General features: G+C 41.7%; 1 protein-coding gene across 5 annotated transcripts in view; it reads right to left on the bottom strand.

Moving 5' to 3' along the window:
* The window catches only part of SESTD1 (SEC14 and spectrin domain containing 1), a 116,553-nt gene that overhangs the window by 58,360 nt on the left and 41,546 nt on the right, over window positions 1-16,647 (bottom strand). For all 5 annotated transcript variants that reach the window (XM_019554109.1, XM_019554111.1, XM_019554112.1 and 2 more), the window contains 2 exons: window positions 13,691-13,781; window positions 9,302-9,415 (listed from right to left, as the gene is read on the bottom strand). In XM_019554109.1, coding sequence (XP_019409654.1) covers window positions 9,302-9,415; window positions 13,691-13,781 — 205 coding nt within the window. The remainder of the gene's footprint in view (window positions 1-9,301; window positions 9,416-13,690; window positions 13,782-16,647) is intronic.

Here is a 16,647-nt window from a genome sequence, read left to right as displayed (position 1 = left end):
ATCACCTCCCCCACAATATACAAGAATAAGCCTTTATTTTGAGCTATTATGCAATCACCTCTATATACACCACATAAACACACACAAATGAGGACAAAAATATTTTTTTAAATAAAATTAAAATATGCTATTGTCAATGATTGATTTTTAGTACAGTAACAGCTCTGTTAACTGGCACCTTACAAGCCGCCGTGGGCACGCATGCCAGCTTGTAAGGTAAAGTGAAAACGTAAGTGCCCACTGTGGCACTTCTGCTTTCTCTGAGAACCATGGCCTGGAGCAAAGCAGACTGCGCTGCCAAGCCCCCAGAGCCTGAGGCATAGCAGGCTGTGCAGGACCCGCCTCCCTGTCCCGCAGGGCCCGCAGGAGAGGTAGCAATGCCCTGGACACGGTGGGAGAAGCAGAGGCCCAAACAGGCAAGAATGCCTGCTCAGGCTGCCCAATTAACCAGTATATTTTGTTATCTGACATCCCCCATTTTTGGGGGAAGCCAGATAACAGAGCTTTTACTGTATATAATTTGTTTTTTTTTCCAGTTCCAAGATGGCAAACTCTTTTCCCAAAAGGAGTACTTCTGGGGGCAGGATTTCTGGTCCCAAGATGGCGACCAGGGGGAGGGCACCTGTTAAGGGGCAGGGCTACCCTTGTGGCCCTCACCAGCTTGCCAAAACTCATTAAGTGGCTCTCCAGCCAAAATAACTGCCTGTCCCTGATTTAAATTATAAGTATATACTTATACTGGTAATGCATTACCAGTAAACACTTAATGAGGGATACAATCTGGTGGGGAAGGGAAGCAGCATGCCACATCAGGAACAGGAAGGCAGCATTGCAGGAGAGAGGGAGAAGCAAAAAAGAGGGGAGGGGCTAGGGAGGACTAGTACCCATTGACTAGGAGGCTAAGGAAGAAAACAGCAGGCAGCCTAATGACTCACCAATTAAGCAATTAGCTGCTCATGCACAGGTGCACAGAAGCTAGAGGGAGATAACAGGCTACTTTAAATTTAAAGCTATCCCCTATCCACATTGCCTGCTCTCTTCCTCCCACCATACCAGTGGTAAAGCCCCTCGCCTGCCACTGCTGCTTGTGGGGTTGTGCTGTCTTGTGGGGCCTGCTGCCGCCCACTCCCCGCTCTGTCAAAGTCCCAGAGTAGCTGTGTCCAAACCGGTCCATGCACAGCCTCATGGGGCAGGCGCCAGCCTGGGGCCGTGTTATCAGTTAACTGTTTAACTGATATAATTACAGGGGATTAAGTGGATAATTATTTAACACTATTTACATCCCTAACATGATGCCTTCAGGGCGAGGTCTGGGGGGATGGGGAACAGCCATGGCACCACAGCACCAGCATGTAAGCACCTACCATGCCTCCCTCCACCTGCCCACTCAACCTCGAGGCATGGCTGCCAGGCCAGGGCAGGGCATGGGGGTGAACTACAAGTCCCAGCAGCCTCAGGGGCTGGCCTGGCCACCGCAGCTGCTAAGAGGCAGTACGTGGGAAAAGTGGCAGGAGCACCATCACTGTCCTGTGCTCCCTGAACTGTCGTTTCAGTTTGTTGAACAAGGCAACCCTTCCTAACCCTTCACCTTTTCTCCCACCCCAGCCATCCTGATGCTGAGGTATGGATAGAGCCACCGCTGCATTTATACAGGCTGGGAGGACAGTGCAGAGGCAGGATGGCAGTGGTGGGTAGCACACTGCAGTAGGTCGGGCTGCTCCAGGACCATCTGTGTGTGGCTTGCACAAGGCCTGTTGCATGGAGCCGGGTGTGTGGGCAGGACTGATTCTGCCCAGCATCCCCTCTGGCACCAGCAGAGGCCAGAGCTGGAGCCGCCACCTATGCCACAAGTCCATGGGCTGGACAGAATCAATTGGCAGGCCGGGTATGGCTCATAGGCTGTATTTTTCCCACCCGTGGTTTATTCCATTGCCTACTGCCCCAACAGTGAAGTTTACATATCCAATCTAAACCTACATTTCTTTTTCCACAAATTCAAGCTATTGGTCCACATCCTACTCTCTGTGGCAAGGGAGAAAAGGCATTTTCCTCCTTTTTTCTGGGAGCCCTGCAGATTTTTGATGATGGGACATGACAACAGTCTTAAGTACCTTTTCTATAAAATGAACGTGCCTATTTCCTTCAGGCTCTTCTCATAGGGCTTGCCTTCCAAGCCTCTTTTTGTCATCCGACTCTGGACCCTCTCTAACATCATCTCCCTTTAAAAACACAATAATCTAGATGAGGCCTAATGACAGTTAAGTAAGGAAACACTATATCTGCCATATTTTGCACCTAATGTTCTTACTGATTGCACCTCAAAAAATTATATGCACCTTTTGTGCAGCTGCCACACTGGAGACTCATTATGAGCCCAAGATCTAACACAGCTCCTACATCCTTCTCCATAGGTCTCCCATCCAACCAGTTGTCACCCATTTTGTAGTTGTGCTTTTTGATTACTCTTTCCAAGACGTAGCACCTTGCGGTTGTCAAAAATGAACTTCATCGTATTGGCTCTAGCCCAATTTTCCAAATTGCCAAAGATCCTTCTGAATTGTGCTCCTATCCTCCAATGTGGTCACAATCCTTCCCAGGTTCACATAATCCAGTGGTTCCCAAACTTTTCCATCCCACAGCACACTTACATGAATTAAAAAAAACATCACAGAACACTGGACATGGAATGGAGAGGTGGTGCATGGCCAGATGTGGAGTGGGGGGGTGCGCGGCTGGACGTAGGGTTGGGGGAAGGGTTGCATGGCACTGGAATCACTGGATCGAGTCATACCCCCTACATGCTGCTGCTGTGGACAACCAGACAGACAGATGCGTAGCTCCCCAAAATTCCGTGGCACACCTGGTCATACCTTACGGTACACCAGTATGCTGCAGCACACCAGTTGAGAAACACTGGTATAACCTGCAAATATGCTCAAAAAGCTATTTCAGTTAATAAATGCATTGAACAAAACTGGGCTTAAGACAGACCCCTGTGGGACTCCACTCAACTAGAGATGCATTGGTCCCATAGTGGATCAGCACTGATATAAGGAATACTGACAGTATTAGCAATCAGCTTTTTCTGGCTGACGTGACTGATAAATACTAGGTGCATGCACGCAGCTGCAGTGCAGCACGCAGGCAGCCAGCAGCGCAGCCCGGCAGCGTGGAGAGTAGCCGAGTCCAGTTGGTACGTCTGTTGTGATGGAAGGGGCATGGGGAGGACCAGATCAAGCCCCCCACAGCGAGGGTGGGAATGGGGCGGGGCAGGCGCTGCACAAGCGGGCTGGGGTGTGGAATGGAGCCACAAGGGGCTTGTCTGGGGGGCAGCTCCTGCCACTGCATGCACCATGGAAAGGCATGGGGGATGTGCCCCAAGATCTGCGCATACAGCGAGGGCGGGCAGCAGCTGTGGGCTGGGGCTGGCACCCGACTCTTCTTTTATGACCCGCTGCTGCCCCCCACCCCCCAAACAAGCTCGTCCTGCCCGGCTGTACGGTGCCTGTCCCAGCCCCAGCCCCATTCCCTCCCTCACCACGGGGGCTACAATCTGCCCCCCCAGACCCCTTCCCTCCCTCCTCACCTCTTCCCCCATAACAAACTTACCAGCCAGACGCTGCTCTCCATGCTGCTACGCTGCATATTGGCAATCGAATCAGTTTCAGCCAATATGGATGGTTAAAAATAGGCAATTGGTATCAGCCCAAAAAATCTCTATCGGTGCACCCATACACTCAACACCTTCCACTCTTCTGACACAGATCCATTTATAATTACACTTTGCTTGCAGTCACTGAGCCAGTTGTCCACTTTGGAGTAGTTTATCTAGCCTACATGTCTCCCAATTTGTCAAAAGCCTTGCTGAAGATCAGATACACTATACCTACTGCATTCATGCTTTTTCCATCTAAGGATATTGAATTTTATCATGTTGTGATCCCTTCCTCGTAATTTTCCCGTCACCTTCACATCCTCTACCAGGTCTTCCCCCTTCATCACAGCAAGATCCAAGATCCCCCCCAGTGATAGTCTCAATTTGTTACCTTCTTGAAAAGTTACTCATTTACCCTTTTTCCTGACTTAGCAGTCTTTAATAAATCCCCACCATTGTATTTGGGTGAAGATAAAAGGTGAAGGATGCAGAACCAATTATATTCTCATCTGCTACCCTCTTCCTCCTAAACTAGGGAACAAGGGTATGTATTTTTGACATATAAGGTGCTGCCAGCAATGTTTCTCCCCGTCCTATCCTTGCACAACAGTGTGCCCCTCAATGTTGACATTCCAGTCATAAAAGCTGTCCCACCATGTCTCTATGACACTAATCTGATCATCATTCTTTTCAAAGGCTATACTTGCAGCTCATTTTATTTGTTCCTCATACATGCATTTATATACATACATTGGATGCATTTTGCATTCTGACCTACTTGTTTCCCTTTTGCATCTCCTGTTGCTCTCCTGGGCTTTGCATCCCATTCCCCAAATCGAGCTGCTTCTCCCTGTCCTCTCCCCCCTGGATTACTTCTTCCATTGCTTGACAGTGGAACCTAATTTAAAGCCCTCCTCACTAAGCTAGTCAGATGATGCTCAGAGATGCTCTTTCCAGTTTTGGTCAGATGGATCATGTCTCTTGACTGCAGTCCTCCCCCCCAGAATGCACCTGTTGAAGAATCAAAAGCCTTCCTGTTGATACCACTGTCTCAGACACACATTAACTTGCATGACAACATGGTCCTTGCCTGAGCCCTTAACTTCCCACTGGGAGGATTGGCGAGAACACCACTTACCCAGCAAGCTCCTTAATCCTCCTGCCAAGAGCCTCAGTCTCCTCTGATCTGTACACTGCCATGCCTGGCAGTATCACTGGTGCCTACATGGATAAGCAGGAAAGGGTAGTAGTCTAAGGGATGGATGAGCTCTGGCAATTTTATGAGACATCCTGAAAATGGGCTTCAGGCAGTCTCCTGGGACTCCAAATCTAGAAAACACACTGGTACTTCTGTCCATCATGAAAAGGAGTCACTAACCACCACAACCCTCAACCTTTTCAGTGCAGTGGTCTTACAGCCCCCATCCCTGACGACCTGCACTTTCTGCTCTCTAGACTGCTGAGTCTTCTGGATCTTGCCTGTTGATGGCCTTTTCTCCAGCTGTTCCACAACAGAGTGCTTGAAAAGTTACTCTGATCTGTATCACAAGAAATCTTTTAAATAGTTGCTTTAGGACTAGGATATCAAGATAAAGCCTGCAGACCTTATCATCCAGGCCTGCACACTGAATCCCATCATCAAGCCTGCTGTGCTGCTTGTGTGTCTTGGACTGAACCTGTACACTGCATGCCAATTCCAGCACATCAGGAGGGTTCTGGTGCACAGGGCACAACATGCAAGGCTGGTCCATGGCACTCAAGGCACCTGCTGCACTAAACCAGCCCTGCACATTGAATCCAGCATGTAGGGTCAATCTGTGGGCCCAATCTGGCCCATGAACCAGCCCCATGGGCCCAATCAGTTTAACACCACTGTTCTAAAACTTACGTACAGTTTTCTGGTTGCTGAAGCAAAAATCCCTACACAGTTGGAATTTCAGTCTTTGACAAGGAACAGCTCTAGGAATCTTTTTATGTCTATCCTTCACACTGATATTTCAACTGTTACCAGACACCTACATCTTCCCTGATCCTAAATCTGAAAAGCCTTCTCAAGTTTGCTCCAAATTTCCACAAGGATAAGAATAACTACTGGGTCATTTTAATCTCTCTTTTTTTTACAGTGAGAACTGATTTTCAAAGGCCTAAGCTGTCATCCTTATTGCTGAATCAATGCCAGAGAAGATTTCTTCAAATGGATGGTATATGCAAAAAAATAGTTGGAGGCAAGTTTGAGCTACGTGCAAATTGCAAAGCAACAAGAAATCTACTGATTCTGCAGTTTTAAGTTATATTCATCTTCCCCCAGTCCTAGTTACAATATATGAAATTCTCAAAGCTACTTGTACAATGAAGCTAAGTCTACTAGACAGAGAAAAGTAGTTTTTAAAGGGTGTTTGGAATAACCAGCTGCACATTTTAGAACAGCAGGTTCCTGGAGAGCAACAGAGCAATCTTTAGCTAATTTTGAAGCACAATTATTTGGACTTACTAACTAATCACTGAAGGCAAGACCAGCAGCAACTCCTTGTAGGGCAAAATCCACTATTTGCAAACTAAGTTCTGGTTGCTGTTAGATGGTTTGCAGAGGATATAATCTGATTTTGGGAAAAGAAGAAAGATGGAGAGGTTGCCCACTGTGTTCCTACATCCTAAATTCTGGAAGTAGTTTTTAAGGTCTGTTTGCAAAGTATGTTCAATTCATACAAACTGGAACTTCTAAGATGCTGGGCGCAGTCACAGAAATGAGTTACCACATGAAAAACAGTGGTGAAGAGCTACAGCCTGTCAGCTCTGGGTGCATGTTCTTAGCCTGCAGTAAATCAAACACAGGTGATGGTAATACACCACAGGTTAGCTTTCATTTAATCAAAAATTAACAACATGCACATAGACAGTTACTTTGGAAAGGAAAGTGCGTTTTACATCCCCAGACCAATTTATTTGGTAGTAGCTTGTTTTTTGTCCCTGTGGTCTACTCTGTACTGTTTCACTGAAATCTGACTGGTAGGTCATAGACCCACCAAATGAATGCACAAAGGTCATTGGGGTAGAATTGTCAAAAAGATTTCCTTTTGACCAATAAAGAATTTATGACCCGTAGGGCTTTGACTTTTATAGTTTTCCCCTAAAATAATTCAAATAAGCAGTCTTTTGATCTACAGTAACATAAACATCTTAAAACGTCCACTATTGTTCACAGTCTTCTTTCAAAGAACTGCAGAACTCCTTTATTAAAAAATTCAGATTGGGGCAGGGAAATGTTTGTGGCTCAGCTGCAACAGGTTATTGTTTATAAAGAAACACAAAAGTTGATTTATAAAAGCAGAAGTGACCTATACCACTACTACAAGGATAGAACTTCTTTATTAATATCATTATTCTTACTACATTTCATTATGTATCACTATCATCTAATGACCTATGTTAAACTAAGCCTTAAAGTCAAATAGAAAAGTTTCCCCACATTACAGAAAGCATTTAAAATGATCTTTGCCTCATTAGTCTATTAGACCTAAGGTAATCTGTTTATTCTCTAGAAATATATTCTAGCCAAGTCATAATAAGAGCCTTAATGGAAAAGATGTGGAATTTCAAGTTACTGAGCCTACAATGATTACAAGTAATAACACTAAACAAGAAAAAAGAAGTGGTGATTTACAGAGGACCTCTGAAGAAGCTTTTCTTTTACAATGCAATCAAGAGAATACTCAGATATATGCAGCCAGTCTAGTTTTGGAAGAGAAACTGTCATATACAGAAATGGCTTATTCTTTATATTAAAATGTGGAGAAGTAGGCATTGAAGAATACCTTTAGCTGTTTCAAAAACAGAATCAGCCATCAGGTTTAAGAAAACACTTCTCCTTCCCCCAGGGCTTACACAAGCAGAAGTCACACTCATGAAAAAAATAATCCAACCATTCAAACAGTACCTCTATAAGCAGTGTTTGGTAATAAGCTACATGAAGACCAAATTCAGCAACCTGGATAATATCTATCCAGGTGGTTCACGATGCTCTTAATTCACAGTAAGTTGCTGAACTGCCATTTAGCTGTTTACTGTCACTTTTACTTCAAATGGTGTACTTCCCTGCTCAGCTGGAACAAGGCAGTGGTTCCACAGTTGATCAGAGAAATGGCATCCTTTGAAATAAAAGCTATAGCAAACAGCAGAGATGACCCGAGCAGGGTGCAGGGCCTGGGGCAAATCAGCCTGTGCACGGCCCCGCCCCCAGACGCAAGGAAGCTGGCGGGGGAAGTAGGGGGAGCTGAGTGGCCAGATGTGAAGCCAACAGCAGCTTCATTCAGCTCCGCAGGGCCCCCCAAAGTGTGGGTCCCAGGACAGTTGCCCCAATTCATGCCCCCTAGGGACAACCTTGGCAAATGGTTAGGGTATTTCAGGTCCCATGGAGTAGTTTACTACAGTTCTGCATATCCCTGGTTGTATCACAGATCTAGCTGTATAAATACATGTTGCCAAATTAAGCAAATTAGTTGTGCCAGGACATATGCTGCGTGAAACACATCTATTATCCCACCTGTTGATCCTGTAGGACAACAAGTGACACGTTCTCTGCTTGCAGGGATGCACACTGGGGAATCTCTGGGGTGCATCTCTAAGTGGAAAAAGCTGGGCAAATTATCCCAGGGCTTGAGGGGCCCAATTACACACAGGAATTTATAGGGCACACAAGATGAGGCCCCTCATGCCACAGGAGCACCTTTCCAGGGTGTCTCAGAGAGCTCTGAGCTGCCCATATTCTCCTACCACATACCAAACAGACATCTACTGCAATTAAGTGGCAAGAACTATTATCACCTTGCTGTGGCCACAAATTTGGGCATTTGTAGGGTGACGAATGGTTTAGATCAGTGGTTTTCAACCTGTGGTCTGTTTTTTAAGAAACACAGGTCCTCTCAAATAATTTTTAATTTACCTGTACATTAAAAAAAAAAAGACAGCCTGACATCAGATCTACTGGTAAGCATGAAGCCCAAATTACAGTTTAAACAAAATTAGATTACAATGCTAGCATTAAAGGTCAACCCATGTGCAGGATGCCACTTGTCATGCATCAGTTTTTCCCAAGACTCTACTAAACATGCTACAGATGATAAGATGGAGGTACTAATATTAGACAACAGTCCTTAAAGATATACTGCTTCATGCAAGTAAGAGCATAATCTGTGTATTTCAGAAAAACCTATTCGTAATTAGCATCCAAAAACTACAAGAGGGAGATGAATTCAGAATACTGTAACTCCAAAATGGCTGCTCCTGTCCCCAGGAACAGCAGTAGTAATGTCCCAACAGTCCTAAGTCATGAAGCTATATACAAGACAAGCTGAAGCACTGTTCAACAATTATAGTAGCTAAAACCATGAGAGGTGACATGAAACAGCTTTATTATACATAAGAAAGGATTAAAACAGAAAAACTTCAATTCCAAAACAGCTTCATTTAATATTCTTCTTAAAGAAAATTAAAAAATGAAAGGCCACATGTTTGTTAGAGAATCTACAAAACAATACCAAGTATGGATAAGCATTCATTTTGTTCAGAACATATCCATTTTGTATCATTCTAGCATATTTACAGTCATTATTCCAAACTAAAAAAAATGGAGAAAATTTGTAAACCTACTTCAAAACCAAGTCTATCTTTCTCTTTCCAGAAACAAAAATGTGTAACTTTCTTGTCCCAAAATTCATCTGGCTTTACTACGCAAACAAGTGATACCTCAGCTGGAACAACATTCTGTAAAATAAATAAAAATAAAACAATTAGCATTAATTGTAAAGTCACCTTGTATTTAGACAGCACATTTCAACCCTGAACTTAAGACTCTCTACAAATCTGTATTCAACAAGGTCTACATCATCTGGACGTAGTAGGCTAATTGATTTATTTCCGCACAGAAATTAAGTGATTTGCACTAAGACATACAGCAAGTCAACGTCAAAACTGGGAACAAAATCAAAACTCCTGTTTGTGTGGTCCCAACCCAAAGTTCATGCTCTATAAGTAACGGAAATTCCATAAGTAATACAACACTGACTTGTTTACAGTACTATGGTAACTAAACAGGGTTAAGACTCCTATGAAACTTTCAGACTGTAGCTTATTGCTATAGAGGAATATATTTGGGAAAGGAACTGCATTGCAAACTTTGCATAAAACTATTACTGTATTTGAAGATACAATAGCAGTAAAGGAACAATTAAAGCTAGAAGAGAAACGTATACTTTGCTATTAAAAACATGCTTTCAGATCAACAGATCTTCCAACACTTCAACAAAACTCTTACTACAACATTTACTATTTACAAAATACAGTAAATACTCAAGGTCTATATGCTATTAAACTTGTTACATATTTTTAGTCAATTTTTATTAGGTTGAATACTGGATATTTTTCTGGGAAAAGAACATCCATTGTGGTTGATGCCAACATGTTGCCAACACTGAACAGTTCATAGGCCACACTCTGAACTTTTCTGTCACTACTGCAAGAAGGAAATGTAGTTAGCCACATCAATTTGAAGTTCGACAAAAACAGAGCAGTGTGGCACCCTAAAGATTATCTTGTTTAAAGAAACATGGGCTTTCGTGGGCTACAGCCTCCTTCATCAGATATACCAGACTGATGTTCTTACATATTGGCAACATAAGAACATCAAACTTAATGTTACATCTCATGAAATAACCTGTAGCCTAATAAGCTATGCCTCTCCAAATCAGTATAATCTGTAAGATGCTACACTGCCCTGTTTTTTAACTATTGCAAGAGTAACAGATAAGTGATTATACTACTAAGTATAGAAACAGTTTCAATTATTTTGTTTGAAACATTAGAAAATAAATATTTTAGGACTGGGATAATTTGATTAAAATTGGTCCAAAGCAGAAATTATTTTTGGAAAAACTAGTTCTAATAAGAAAATACCAACCAAAAACAGCTTTTTTGAAAATATTGCAAGATAATGTGTTTGAAGTCATACATTTTCTCACTGACAACTGAAAAGTGACTTTGTTTTCTTTATCCAAGCTGATAGAATATGAAAAGTAATCATGAAAAATAAACAGCTTGATTAATTTTTTTTTTGTTAGGTTTATATTACTGCTTTCACAGGGGAAAAATCTATTTACAGTGTTATTTTTCACAACGGAACCAAGCATGTGATATCTAAAGAAACAGAGACAAATCAGAAACAAAGTGCTTTTAAACAACAGTATTGTTATAGGAGATGCAGTGCTCATCTTGTTGAAAAGCACTTAGATCTAAGGAAGGAAATAACAGGTCTTGGCTCTTGACAGAGAGAAAAGGTTTGGGATTAAAACATCAAGTCTCATTAAGACACTATTCAGCATCTCTTGAAGTTATTCAAGAGGCCAAAGGGAAAGAGCTGCTTTTCCTGAAAAATCGAAAGCCAAAAAACAAGCCAAATAGCTGACTCTGCTGGTCACTGGTCCAGTTCAAACAGACAGAAGTTAGCATCTTATTGTTAAAAAGTGGTACATTCTGAAAGAACACTTCTTGCTTTTATCTGTGTAGACATTAAAGTACACCAGGGTAGTTATTTGTGCTAATTAAATGTAAATCTTTCAAGTTTATGAAAAACATTTAAAAACAAACTAGTGAAACAGAGAGACCATTGTCCTCTGGGGACATAAAAAGCCTTGTTCTGTGATCCAATAAGCAGCAGTACTAACATTCAGCAGGGAAGCTGGAAAGAAGCCCACAGACTGTTTCCATATATGGACGGAAAAACATCTTGCAGTTAACAGTTAAGTGAATCATTTTGAAAGCGGAGAAGTGTTTACAATGTAACTAAGATTTGCAGTATGTCTATATACTGCAAGACACACCACATAGAGATACTAAGTACCCTTGCATTCATTAGGTGAGAACCTGAAAGCAGCATAGCCATATTAACATGGCACTGAACTAATTAGTTTTGCTGAAAAACTAGATCTGCTTGCCTACGTGCAGCACCACAGTAATGTGTCTGTACTGCTGCAGTGAGCATGGGGAAAACAAGTTCAGGTATTCCTTCATGGCACTCCCTTATGCCACACAGACCTCAGTATACAATCTATCATGTGTGTTCCCTGTTAACTAGAAGTATCTGTACAGTGCTGCATTACCCTTACCATTTTGGAGTCAAAGCCTGGTCTACTTACATGAAGAACCTCGCTGAGATCCTCTACAATGGAATCTGGCTTTATAGAGAGACCATTCACATGACTTAAGTGACCAAGATTTATGCTCTGGTTATTAACCATTACAAAACTGTGAATTATGATCCAATAATGCTAGATCTATTTACTGAAAACTAAAGTTGAAGAAGATTTGATACTAAGCATATATGGTAACCTCTGATTATAAAAATTAGATGTTTTGGAAATGTAAAACAAATACTGGGACAATGATTTTTTTCTTCTAGTGAAACAAAAATCAGACCAGTCTCAACTCATTTAAGAATTCACTGTCGATCATGCCAGCTATTACTGTGATGTGCACAGCTCAATAAGCAGAAAGATCAAGAAAATGTCCTAATACTTGAACATACAGCATTCTAGCATCTGCATTTGCAAACCTGCTTCATATTTTGCACAAGATATGGAGCCTTGGAAACCTGAAATTTCCAAATGATAAGCTCGTAGCATTGCTTCCCATAGCGCATGAAGACAGGTTCTGGGATGCCCAAATTTGTAACCTCACAAAAATTTTTGTACAATGCACAGTATGCAAATTAAAACACTTTAGAAAAGCCTACACTCATTCATTACAAATTTATTTGAGTCCACTAGTTCCTCTCCCCTGGGAAGTTTAAACCCAACTGTGGGGCAACCCTGCAATGGTTGACAGATGCAGGGATGAAGGAGCTGCTGGGCTCCACCTGCCCAGGACATTTAAACCCATGAGCTGGGAAGACCATGCAGGTACTATAAATGTAATGTCTATCAGGGACGCTGGTTATCTACACAGATGAGAATGACCTCATGTTCCATGTTCTCTCTGTCATTTATTAGAAAAATAAAACTAAGACACACACATGTTGCCATTATATTTTTTCCAGATATTCCCTCTCAAAAGAATGAGATCTGGAATTACTAAAGAACATCAAAAGGAAATATGTTTTTATTTCTTATACCTGTAACCATGTTCTTATAAAACAAATAAAGGAGTAGAAATAATTCTCATTTCTATTTGTGGAAAATTTTGTGGCATTTTAAAAAATTATATAGATATTAGTCTGCCAGTTACAGCTCAAGTGATGTGCTTCTTTTTAGTATTTTTAAGTTATAAAATTCAATCCAAGAATTTTGAGTCTCTTTTTCTTAAAAACTGTTTTCCATTTGTTTTTCTGACTTTGTCGAATGGTCCACTTTGTCATCACTACTAGTCAATAAAGAAGCAAAAGCTGTAAGTAAAATGGGGGACATATTATACTCTATAATGACATCAATAAGGTGGTAACAGGCAAATCCACATTTGCATTTCAACAAAACCAGGCTACCACCCCTCATTTTCCCTCTTTCTTAAGTACTTTTAAAAGGTCAAAGAGAATCACTTATTCTAATGCAGGCTACTAAAATGACCTCTATTTAAGGCCTTCCTGTAATCTATTCAAAATATACAGGCAGCATACAATGATGCCACCTCCCTCAGGTGCTGCCACTACCACTGAATGCCAGATGATCACCTCTACCGAGGTCTGTATCACTTCTTGGTGCAAAGTCACTAAATATTAAGAAGACAGATGCCTCTTCTTCTTCTGTATAAAACATGCTAAGCTGTCAGTAAGCAGTAATGTGATCTTCAGCCGAGTAATGTGCATAACATTATTTGTAGATGAAGTGCTTCTATTGTACAGAACTGTCACAGACGAATGGTGTATTTTGTGATTTTTAAAACTTTTCTAATTTTTCTCAATAAAGAAATTACAGCTTTTACAGTAAAATGTAGCATTTTACTACCATCTATAAAACTAATCTGTTGTCTACAAATGCATAAAAATGAATTCACCTGTAGCATTAACACAACTGTCTTTACCACATTCCATTGAGATTTTCTGCCATCCACTATTACAGTAAATCCTCTTGCTTTACACTTTTCACTAAAAAAGAAAAGAAATACTTTTAGAAGAGAACTGTAGAACATAGATGAAGTATCAATGATTTTCTTGCTTATTAATCATTTTCATCACTATTAAATGGACACTATATATTCTGTATATTTTATACTTATAATTAAAATATTCCCCTTGAAATGTTTTTCATGTATATTGCTCATGCTCTAGTAATTGAAACAAATTATGTTTTTCTAATACCCCTAAAACATTTTCTAGAATGATACAAACATTTATAAAAATTCTGCATTTACAAGATTCTTGATAAAAAAAGTGATTCACGAGCATTACACAGGTATCACAAAATTTCTGTGAGTTCAGTGTCTTCCATTTGCCAGTTGCATACCTGAAGCACTCAGATTAGTTTTTACAAGGTCACTTAAGGAAGTCTTTCAGACTCAAAACAACTTAAAAATCACTAATGAAGGTCCTAACTGAAGAAACACCTAAAACATGAGCTTAAGTTGAAGACTTCAGATATGAGCTTAAGCACTTATTCTGACTTGAAGCCCTACTTGCTACAACTCAAAGTCTCCCAAAGAAACATACTGGGAGCATATACACAAGATGCTACATTGTCGTAGTGACAAGCTATGGTGACATGATGTCGCTGTAGCGACAAGCTATGTCAGCAGGCATGAACCATGATGCTGCTACTACTGCACAGTAGCGTTGGAAATAGCCCATGTGACACTGGGACTGCACAGTACCGCTAAAGCTAAAGCAAGTACTAAATGACTGCACAGTAACAACTGCATAGCTGGGCACACATGCACACATGCCAACCATGAACTAAATGTTTCTATTTTAGACACGTTACAAACTGACAGCGTCCTTTTTCAAGGAAGTTTATATTAATGTATAACTGCTAAAAATGTAGCAGTTATGTATAGTGCTAAAAACTTTGTTGAAAGAACATTTAGGTTTTGAAGTCAATTATCCACAGGTTAAGAAAATACACAAGTAAGGTGGGGGGGGACCCTAAAGCTACTTCCTCCTGTGCCTCACTGCCTACATGGCAGCAAGAGCAGCAGTAAGAGCACAAGCAAATCTCTCCCCAAAAATCACAATTTCAGGACCAGGTGCCACAGTATTCCACAAAATAGGCCGTCTATCACATGGTACAATCCTATTAGGCAGGGTATACCCAGTAGAGGACAAGGAGGTTCCAGTACCATTGTGCAAGGTTTTGGTAAAACTCCACTTAGAATACTAAGTACAGTTCTGGTGACCAAAAATTAAAAAAAAAAAAAAGAAAGAAAGCTGAGTTTGAATTGGAACAGGTTAAAAAAAGCACCACTAAGATCTTTTTCTTATGAAAGACTATTAAAGGAGTTTGCCTTGTTTAGTTCAAAATAGAGATTGAGAAGGGACATGACTATTCTTTATAAATACATTTGTGGAGTAAATACTAGGAGGGAAAGGAGTTCTTCAAGCTGAAAAATACAACTAGACCAAGATCAAATGACTACAACTGACTATGGACAAAGTTAGGTACAATTCTCTGAATGTCCAACCAAGAAGAGCCAAGTTTTGGAATGAATGGTCTTCCAAGCCACACAGACAGGGAAAGAACTGAAGCTCTTTAAGACAAAACTGGATACAACTATAAATTTATGGAAGGAATGATGTAGAAGAGTAGAGGGAGTGGGAGGAGGAAAATCTTCGCTTGCTCCCTTTCCCTTAGTATCTGGAAGTCAAGCAGCCTCAACAGTAAAAAGGCAGGACACAGGAACAGTTGAAAGAGGGCAACTGCAGCGCCTGCTAAGAGGCAGCAAACAGAAGAAGACCCTAGACAGGTCTGGGAGTGTGGAAATAACTAAACCCTTCCCTGCAGAGGGCTCACAAGCAGAGGGGAGAAGTATCCCAGCAGGGAAAGCCTGTGTTGCAGAGAGCCCCAGGAGAACACAAAGATGGTCTAACTCCCTTAAGGTTCCCACTGGGAAACATAACCCCTATTTGGAAACACTAAGGGGGGACTGGAACAGCCCAGGCTGTTTATAACTTCAAGGGAAGAGTCACTTGATGTTAACTCAGCCCAGGTGTCTCCCCTCAATACAGGACAGAGGAGCAACAGCTGGGGACCAGAAACCAGCGCTGATAGGCTGGAAGTGCAAGATGGAGAGCCCAGAAGGACACAAGCAGTAGTAAGAGGGGAAATCCTGCACCAGAGAGCAATGGAGACCACAGGTGAGGAATACTTCTCCCCATATTTTTGCATTTTTGTTTCTAATTGACTGCAGAGGCTTCCTGGGAGTCATCCAGGAAGGTACTGAGAGCTGCTCCTAGCTGTGACAACAACAGGAGTCTGACTATGGTGAGGGTACAGGGATTGGAGGAGCCCTCTGTGAGGCTCTGTTACAGGCCATAACTGATTATTTTGGATTATTGGACACAGCTCTGAAGGCAGAGCTGGTTTTTCCTTCTCAGGGAGAAAATTCTCCAATTATTACCATCAATTCATGGCAGACAAGTGCCCTGAGGAGGTAACATACCCCTTTAGGGGTGCACAGCACAAGTTGAGCCATATACAAAAGGACTCATCCACAAATGGTATGCTACTTTAGGGTGTTTAGGTTAAGAATTAGCATATGTGATGATCTGGAATTATGCTTGAAATCTCCACGTTGGGGTACAGAAGTAACTCTTCATCCCATGCTTCATAGTTTTTACTGATCACCTGCTGGAGAGCCCTGGAAAAGATTTTTCTTCCTTTGAATGCCATTGGATTCTGGATTTTTTTCCACCTTCCCCTTGAAGTCTTAAGGAACTATGGAAGAAAGAGACTTGGGGGTCATCATTGACCTCAAGATGAACATGAGCCTACAATGCAATGCTGCAGCTACTAAAGCGA

This window comes from Crocodylus porosus, unplaced genomic scaffold, assembly GCF_001723895.1.
Source record: "Crocodylus porosus isolate Cpor-Errol unplaced genomic scaffold, CroPor_comp1, whole genome shotgun sequence".
In the NCBI taxonomy this organism is placed as follows: Eukaryota; Metazoa; Chordata; order Crocodylia; family Crocodylidae; genus Crocodylus; species Crocodylus porosus.
Note: the sequence above shows the minus strand (reverse complement) of the source record. Positions and strands in the feature narration are given on the sequence as shown.